General features: G+C 31.2%; 1 protein-coding gene across 1 annotated transcript; it reads right to left on the bottom strand.

Moving 5' to 3' along the window:
* Positions 1–1,698: 1,698 nt before the first annotated feature.
* On the bottom strand, positions 1,699–3,633 carry LOC143918546 (uncharacterized). The gene is made up of 3 exons (XM_077440484.1): positions 3,500–3,633; positions 1,966–2,129; positions 1,699–1,898 (listed from the first exon to the last, which is right to left on the bottom strand). Exons 1-3 carry the CDS (start codon positions 3,631–3,633, stop codon positions 1,699–1,701), a joined length of 498 nt encoding a protein of 165 aa, XP_077296610.1.
* Between the last annotated feature and the right edge of the window lie 5,422 nt (positions 3,634–9,055).

Genomic DNA, 9,055 nt, shown 5'->3' with positions numbered 1-9,055 from the left:
TTCTTAATTTATCTGATTTTCATTGAAACTGTTCCAACAAATTGACCCTTAAATAACACCAAAACATATTAACAGTCATTTTCTCAAAACAGTTTGAGTAGCACTGCTATAATTAATATACATATGTTTGTATGTATATACATATGTACATATGTACATACATAAGTGGTTCATAAATGATTACATATATTATAAACTTTTTTTTTATTTTAAATATATATAAAAATTCATTCATTATATAATGAATATATGTATATGTATGTATGTACATATATACATATATATAATTTGCATATAAATGAAATTTTTTACAGAAATATAATATAATATACCATTGCATATACATGTGTTATATAATACTAGTGTTGGGCCCGTTGATTTCAACGGGTGGTTTCGAAAAGGAATTGAAACTCGAATAAAAATAAAGTTAAAGATATTGAAACGACTGGTTTCGGAAAGAAATTGATGCACGAATTAGAAATTACGAATGACAAATTACGAAGTGATTACGAATTACGTTTTGTGCATCGCCGACGCCCCGACACCTTTGTCCCCAGCGCCCCCGATGCCTTCGGCACCCCGGGGCCTTCACCCCCGGCGCCTCCGACGCTCCGGGGCCTTCGCCCCCAGCGCCGCCGACGTATCCGGCGCCCCCAGCATCCCCGATGCCTCCGGCACCCCTAGCGCCCCGGGTCCTTCACCCCCAGCGCCGCCGACGCCCCGGGGCCTTCGCCCCCAGTGCTCCGGATATATGCCCACTTTTTAAAACATTCAAAATTAAATTGTATATATTACGTATGCATGTATGTGTTATATGTATGCATGTATGTGTGTATGTACATATATGTATGTATGTATATGCACAAACGTTTTTTCATTTAATTGCAAAATATTTGTGAATTTTATTTACAAATATTATTATCTATTTCACCAACTTTCTTTATAAACTAACTATAATACATTAGAATACATAGTCAGTAGTTGAATTAATGGACATAAAGTTGCAACAATAATGATGCGAAATGTTTTTTTTTCGTTGATTATATGATGATATTATATGTATGTTTATCGTATTCTACACTAATTAAAATATAATATATTTAATTAATAATGCAGTTTTGTTATTCCATCAGAAAACATTGATAACTTACATTTTAACTCTATATACATACATATGTACGGAGTAACAATAGATGAAGTTTTGTAATCATTCGAAAATTCGAACTCAGAATCGATCACTGATCACGTTTTCATGATCTAGAAAAAATATGTGTATGTATTTCTGTGTATTTTTTCAACACCGTTAGTCCTATCGAACAAAAACTTACTGAAATTCTTTTCGATACAACGTAATTTTTTTTTCAAATTTTTAAGTTGACCGGAAATGGTACATTCCCTTATATGTATGTAGGTGTCCTCTTGTTTTTACTTTTTGAATTCAATTATCTCACAAGCCGCTAACCAAATCGGACTGAAATTTTTTACTTGTAATAGAAATAATAAATTTTATACATTAATATTTTTTAAATATTTTTATTTTAAGTACATTTATAAAAGTTGTGAGTCATAAAATTCGTTATCAAATCATTTAAAAAATCTCATCTGGTAATTTATTTAATTATACATTTAGTTAATCGGAATCAAATACATATGTATGTAAGTTGGTACATTAAGTTGAACTGCATTAAATTTATTTATTTAATTTAATCGTTTCGCAAAATTAAAATGAAGCCATCCAACGCTCTCGATATTGCCTGCAGGTTGCCAGTGATCGTCAATAATTGTAATATATTTAATAGACGATATGGGATGTTTGGAAGCGTAGAATGTTGTTTGGTTTCTTACTGTAGAATTTATGCCGTCTTCACCCAAATGGATCAAAATATCGAATTTTTCTCCTGGAAAAAATAAAGATTAAAAAATGATAAAATAAAAAAGGAAGCTGGAAACAAATTGAAAATTCACCTTTTTTAACTGGTGATGGGTACTCCACTGGGTAATCTGTCCAAATTCCATTCACTTTAGAATTGATACGTATAACGTTACTTAATAAGTCAAATCTATGCCGATAAATTGTATTGTATGGCATTCCATCGCTACCCATTTCCGTCACCAGATTTATAGAAGCACTGAAATTGAATATTGATTGAAAATCATAACAAAAAGAAAATTTCGGCCAGAAATCGGCACACACTTTCTGAATTTGTAAAAATAATTGTATGTCAATTTATTCTGAAACCGTCTCAACTTACATTAGAAAATTTGGCAAACTCTGTACCTACAACTAATATGAATCATGGTTGAAATCGAATGAAATTTAACAATAAATTAAATTTTGTAATCATATAAATATTTTACCGCATTAGGACGACAGTCAAAGTTAATGCATTTTCGGAAATGCGTACGTGCGCTCATTATTAATTGTTGTCTGCGATATTTTGAGAAATTTTTAAAATGGTAAAACGTTATTTGCACACCAAGTTCAAAGATGCTAAAATTCCTGCTACAAATAAGTTTTAGTCAATACGTGCAAATATGGAGCTTTTCAAAAATGTGATCAAAAAAAATTTAAACATGTTACTAAATATGTTTGTATTCGTACTATTTTTTTCACAATGTTTCTATTAGTTTCACTTCGTCAATTAGTGTGGTAAAATTCCTACATTCTTCAAATCGCTTTGAAACTTTGCCATTTTGCGAGGCTTAGCCGCCGATAGAGATTTTAATTGGGTCTTTCAAGTCAATGGTGAAATATAATCGTAAATTAACACGTTTAAGAATCCAAAAATTTGGACAAGGTGACGGCTCACCCATTGTCAATAGCAAGTGGCCTTGTTTGTTTGACTTTCTACCCTCCACTCGTTTTGTCAGATTTTAATTGACAAACGCCAATAACTTTATCATTTTCACACTATATATTACAAAATTTGCATTATACATACATAGGTTCTCATTATCTCTGATATATATTTTTACGGTCTCCGTGACGAGCCGGAATGTTAAATTACAGAAAACGCAAATATCGGAAGGCAAAGATCGAAAATCGAAAGATCTTAAGTCGAAAGATCAAAAAAAAATGGTGCATGGTAAACGGTACATACTCACGTACATACTCACTTAATTTGCGCGAGCAGTATACAACAGGAACAAGAGAAACGTGCTTTTCCTCCCGTGTTAATGTGCGCGCGCAGAATACGGGAGGAAAAGCATGTTCCTCTTGTTCCTGTTGTATCCTGCTCGCGCAAATTAAGTGAGTATGTACCGCTTACCATGCACCATTTTTTTTGATCTTTCGACTTAAGATATTTGTGTTTTCTGTAATTTAACATTCTGGCTCGTCACGTAGACCCATATTTTTACTCCACTAATTGAGTCAAAGTATGGACGAATAGTGTGACTCCACTAATTGAGTCAAAGTATGGACAAAGTATGGATGAATAGTGTGTATATACAAAGCCGATTCCAGATTAAATAATCGGCAAAATATATACTTTTATACCTCGCAGCATTGGCTGTTAATTTCAATTCGAGACCAATCTCATCTCCAACTTCAAGTTGTGTTGGTACAGCGAAATCTAATTGTGGCACTATCTTAGTCAAGCCTGAACCTTTGACGAACACCAACGAAAACATGGCCATAACCAAAAGCGACACACGCAGCATCATCATCTGCATCGAAAAACAGAAATATAAACACTACATAATATTCATGGTATGAAGAATGATTTTATGGCACAAAAAAATAATTTCAATACTTTTGGATGTACAATCTTCTGACCTAAGCTCTGAGCAGCTTACGATGCCGTAATTACCAGGACACTAATTCCAATTTTCAATCATCTCGAAGCTATACCATATATATGTACATACATATACTTCGAACTGGCCTGTCCAACTGACGGCCGGTTTTGTGAGACCCGTCACCAATAAGTTGGTACAAAAAATAATGTTATGTAATTCTATTGCTGATAGTCTCAATATTAAGAATTTTATTTGGTGCTTGGAGGAAGAAGCTTACGTAGCATTTGGAAGAATTTCTTTGGAAAGTGAATATTTCCAATTATACTACATAATTATTTTCCTAATGTTGATAAAAAAAGTTATTTAAAAAAAAAATCTACATAAATAAGTAAGGGAATTTGTATCACAATTATAATTGAACGTGGTATAAGTCCACTTTCGTTATTTCGAGAAATATCTCGCCAGACATTAAATATTTAAAAATATGCGGTTAGCAATATTTAAAAATATTGGTGGCCTGTAATAAATTTTTCTGCTTGTACGAGTTTCTGTACATATCAAATTAAAATAAGTGAACAATTTGTGGATTACGTCAAACAAAAAAGTGTTTCTGGAACTGAAAATTGGACTTCCGCCACATTCAAATATAACGGATCATATGTTTCATGATATGATATGTATGTATTGATATTTCACCAGATAATCTATCCTCTTTTTTATTTTTTTTTACTTTTAGTTCAATTTAAACAACTATTAATTTTTTGTTATTTTTAATTTTTAATTCTCATTTATCAATTTTCAAATTTTTATTTTTAAGCTTCTTTTTTTATTTACAATTTCTTAATGTTTTATTTTATTGTTTTTTTATCATTTTTTTGTGTATTTTATACAATTTTTTATTACTTTATGTGATCGTTTATAAAATATTTTTTATGTATGTATGTTCTGGTGACAGTGTCGTATTGGAGTAACCTGTAAAGACACTGTGGTATGTTTAAAACAAATAAACAAATGTATGTATGTAATGTCGAAAATAATCCAATTTAAAAAAAATCATAATTGGAGACTATTAAGCATGATCTTTACTAATTGAAGTAAAGAAAAGTGGAAAATTTTTGCCTGAGGTGCATTTAATATTTTAAAAAACCCTACAATTTAAATAAAATTTCAATTAGAGCGCTAAATCTTATAAACAATTGAGCTGTTTCAATAATTGTTTATAAGATAATTTTTTTTCTTAAAAGTTGCATGATTGCTCTTGGTTAGGTTAACTCTTCTGATAATTTAATAAAAGTTATTTTTTATTATTATGAATTTAGCCCTCAGATTATTGGACAGCTCTGATGTAAAACATACAATAGTTACGTAAAATAATCAGTAGCTTTAGGCGAAAAAAAACACATTCAATAATAATTATTATACCATCACACATTTCTTATCAACTGCTTATACGCGCACTTACATATGTAACTACATAGATAAATATAACATCATATAAATTATATTTTATATGGAAGCCAAACTAAAATTAAACATATACAAAATACAAATATACCTGAAGTTAACAATTTTTTAAAATTTAACTCTGGACAAAATACAAAAATTGATTAATAAATATTATTAACTTTAATAAGTATTTTACCAAGAGAATCCCGGGAATACGGGAATCGAAAATTTATTCTAAATAATCAGGGTCAAAAATTACAAAAAAAAAATCATCTCATATATTGTATTAAAATATTAATTTATAAAATTTCATATACATCAAATTGTATCCTTATTTATCATAAATTATAAAGAAGTACATGATTCAAAACTGATTTATTTTTTAAATAATAATCAATCGGCAAGATAAAAAATTGATTGAATCAATGCTCTCAATATTACCAGGTTTGATATGGTCGTCCATAATTGACACATACTTGATTGATGATATGGGAATCTTATGCTCATAGAAATATGATTTACCCCTGACTATAGAATATACGCCGTTTTCAGCCAATGCGAGCAAAATTCTGAATCGGTCACCTGAAAAAAATATCACCGAAAATACTCCAGGAGGTAATTTTCTGGATTGTGTACCATGTATATGGGCTTAGGGGTGCTGCGTTTATTCTTAAATTGTTGTAAGTATCTAAAATAAACATGTAAAATATCCCACTCGGTGTGTTTTTGTCCTTATGTCTCCGTGTTCGTCGGGTCACACCTTTCTATCCGTTTTGATACGTTTCTTGTGATTCTGTGCACACTTTGTTTATTATTTCTCATGTGACAAAAAATCATATCATTTTTGGTTTCATTTACCATTTATACACATAAATTAAAAAAAATTTAAAAATACAATTATATTCTTGATACTGTTGTTGATTGCAATATATAATATGAGGACTGATTTAGCTCGAAAAATAATGTCAAATTTGTGTTTTAATAATATATGTAGTTAAATGAATTTAAAATAAATAATGTGTATGTTACTTCCATTTAAATTATTATATTGTTGGGTAGGGGTGGGTTCAGCATCCAAATGAAAAGGCAAAGTCGCTTCACAGCATTTATTCACGATTCAAGAGGTCCATATGGATCCACCGCTCACTCCAGAATGATCTGATCTACCGTGTGTACCTCCTTATAAAGGACAAGTTGCACACCACAGCTTATTGTTTAGGCAATTAAAGGTCTACCACGGTGAGTCAATTGTTTATGCACCCACTCACCCGGGTCTATGAGAACTCCAGCGTATCCTTTGTTGGGGCACTCACTGAGTCCCGTAAGCCTAATCCGGGGTCTCTGTTGCTCACCCACGAATGCACTTAGACAGTGGATACTCTCTCTCTCATATTCCCACATTACAATATTATTATCTCTATTTTTAATATTTATTTATATATAAAAATATTATTTTGTATTTTTGTTTAGTATTTATAATTTTAAAATAAATACATAAATCAATTGCTATAATATATGTGCAATTTTTAACTGGACGCTTGGCGTCCAGCACAGTAGATAGCGGATTTTTTCGCACATAAAAGCAAATGTGAAATTGTTTTCAATAAATATTGAGTAAATAATAATTTATATATGTACACACATGCACAAAAACACTCGTATTCTACATCATTGATATTTATATATTTTAATATAATATAATAACATATTTTGAGTTATAACCAACAGCATGGTTTTCGTTCAGCACGCTCTACGACTACTAATCTTTTGTCTTTCTCAAACTTCATTACTAAATCGCTAGATGCAAGGCATCAAGTTGATGTGATCTATACCGATTTTGCTAAAGCTTTTGATAAGGTTGATCATTCAATACTTATTAATAAATTGGCCAATATCGGTCTATCGGATAATCTTACTGATTTTTTTACTTCTTATTTAAGTAATCGTCGTCAGTTTGTTTGTTTTGATGGCCATTTCTCTGAAGTATACCTCACATCTTCTGGCGTGCCCCAAGGATCTAATCTTGGACCTTTATTATTTCTAATCTATGTGAATGATATGGGCTCAGTACTTTCAGATTCAAATTTTTTACTATATGCTGATGACCTCAAATTATTCATGAAAATTGACAGTGCTTCTGACTGTGAGGTCCTTCAGAGTGATTTGAACTCTTTATGGTGCTGGGCGACTAATAATCATTTACCTCTTAGCGTTAGTAAATGCAATATTATGTCTTTTTTTCGGTCTTCTAACCCCACCTTATATCAGTATGATCTTGGTGGAACTCCACTGTGTAGAACATTATCCAAAAAAGACCTTGGCGTTACGTTTGAGAGCAAATGGAAGTTTGGTATCCATATTTCCAATATGTGCAATAAAGCTTCAAAGATGCTGGGTTTCGTTTTACGCAATGCTCACAATTTTAATAATTTAAGAGTTTTGCGTCTTCTTTATAACGCATTGGTCCGAAGCATTTTGGAATCTGATGCCATTATATGGAGTCCCAGTGAATTAACTCACTCTCTAAAAATTGAAAGAGTTCAAAGGAAGTTCCTCCGCTATCTATATATGAGGGAGTTTGGATACTACCCTCAACTGTTTCCTAGTGCTTTTGTACAGGGTTCTGTTGGCTGTAGTTCCCTATCTCATCGGAGGGATATGCTTCTTGTGTGTCATTTCTTCAAATTATTAAGAGGTGATATTTACAACCCAACTATATTGGAAGAAATTAAATTTTGGGTTCCATCTCGCCTCATTGATTATCGATTGCATCCATTGTTCCAAACAATTAAAGCAAGAACAAATTTTCTTGCTTTTTCACCAATCGCTCGAGTCTTACGCTGCTTGAATTTGGTCAGCAATCACATTGATATTTTCAATATTTCACTGGATAAACTATCCGTATTTTTACTGTTTTTTACTTTTAATTCAATTTAAACTATTTATATATTTATATATATATGTGATTTTTGTTAATTATTTTCAATTTGTAATTATTAATTTTTTTTAATTTTTGATTTTTCAATTTTTTTAATTCACAATTTTTCAATTTTTAATTTTTATGTACAATTTTTTTAATGTTTTATTTTATTTGTTTTTCTATTATTGTTGTTTTATTTTTTCTTATGTTTTTGATATTTTATGTATTGTCCGGCCACAGTATCATATTGGGGTGACCTGTAAAGACACTGTGGTATACTTGTATATTAAAATAAAATAAAATATTAAAAATAACAGTTATTTGTCATCCGAAGCCCTCACTCCCACTCAAGTGCGATTTGATTAAACAAATTGGAAGTTTCACTTCTGCCGTTCACCTTCACACATAACCAGCAACGTGGTCTAGTGGTGATTATTGAATTATTTCGTGCTTGATGTCACGGGTTCGATTCCCACTAAGAGTCTCGTTGTTGACCAAACCTTGGTTTGTCGAGGTCGATCGTTTCTTATCAGAATTTGCCAATTTTTCTGATTTTCATTGAAACGGCTCCTCTAAAAGTGGCTTTTCCTTCCCAATTTTCTATTTCAAACCTTGAGTTATTGTTATATCTCAGGTTTCGCCAGATTTCTCACCATAGATGTCTCTGTGGTTGTTTATCGAATGTAAAAATTCGTATTGTTACATGATAAATGCTATTAATCGTATTTATACGATGTTTCTAATATCTGACCATAGATGTCACATATTGTTTCGATTTACATGTGTATGTATGTAATAATTATGTATTTAGATGTTTCGTTAATTATGAGTTTTCAATGTCTTGTAATAAATTAGCCATAGTGACGACCTGGAGCTAATCTTTAATGTCACGATGGCGTAAAAAAATTGTAAAAATTGTAAAAAATAAATAAATAATACACACACACT

The sequence above is a fragment of the Arctopsyche grandis genome, chromosome 11 (genome assembly GCF_051622035.1).
Source record: "Arctopsyche grandis isolate Sample6627 chromosome 11, ASM5162203v2, whole genome shotgun sequence".
Lineage (NCBI taxonomy): Eukaryota > Metazoa > Arthropoda > Insecta > Trichoptera > Hydropsychidae > Arctopsyche > Arctopsyche grandis.
Note: the sequence above shows the minus strand (reverse complement) of the source record. Positions and strands in the feature narration are given on the sequence as shown.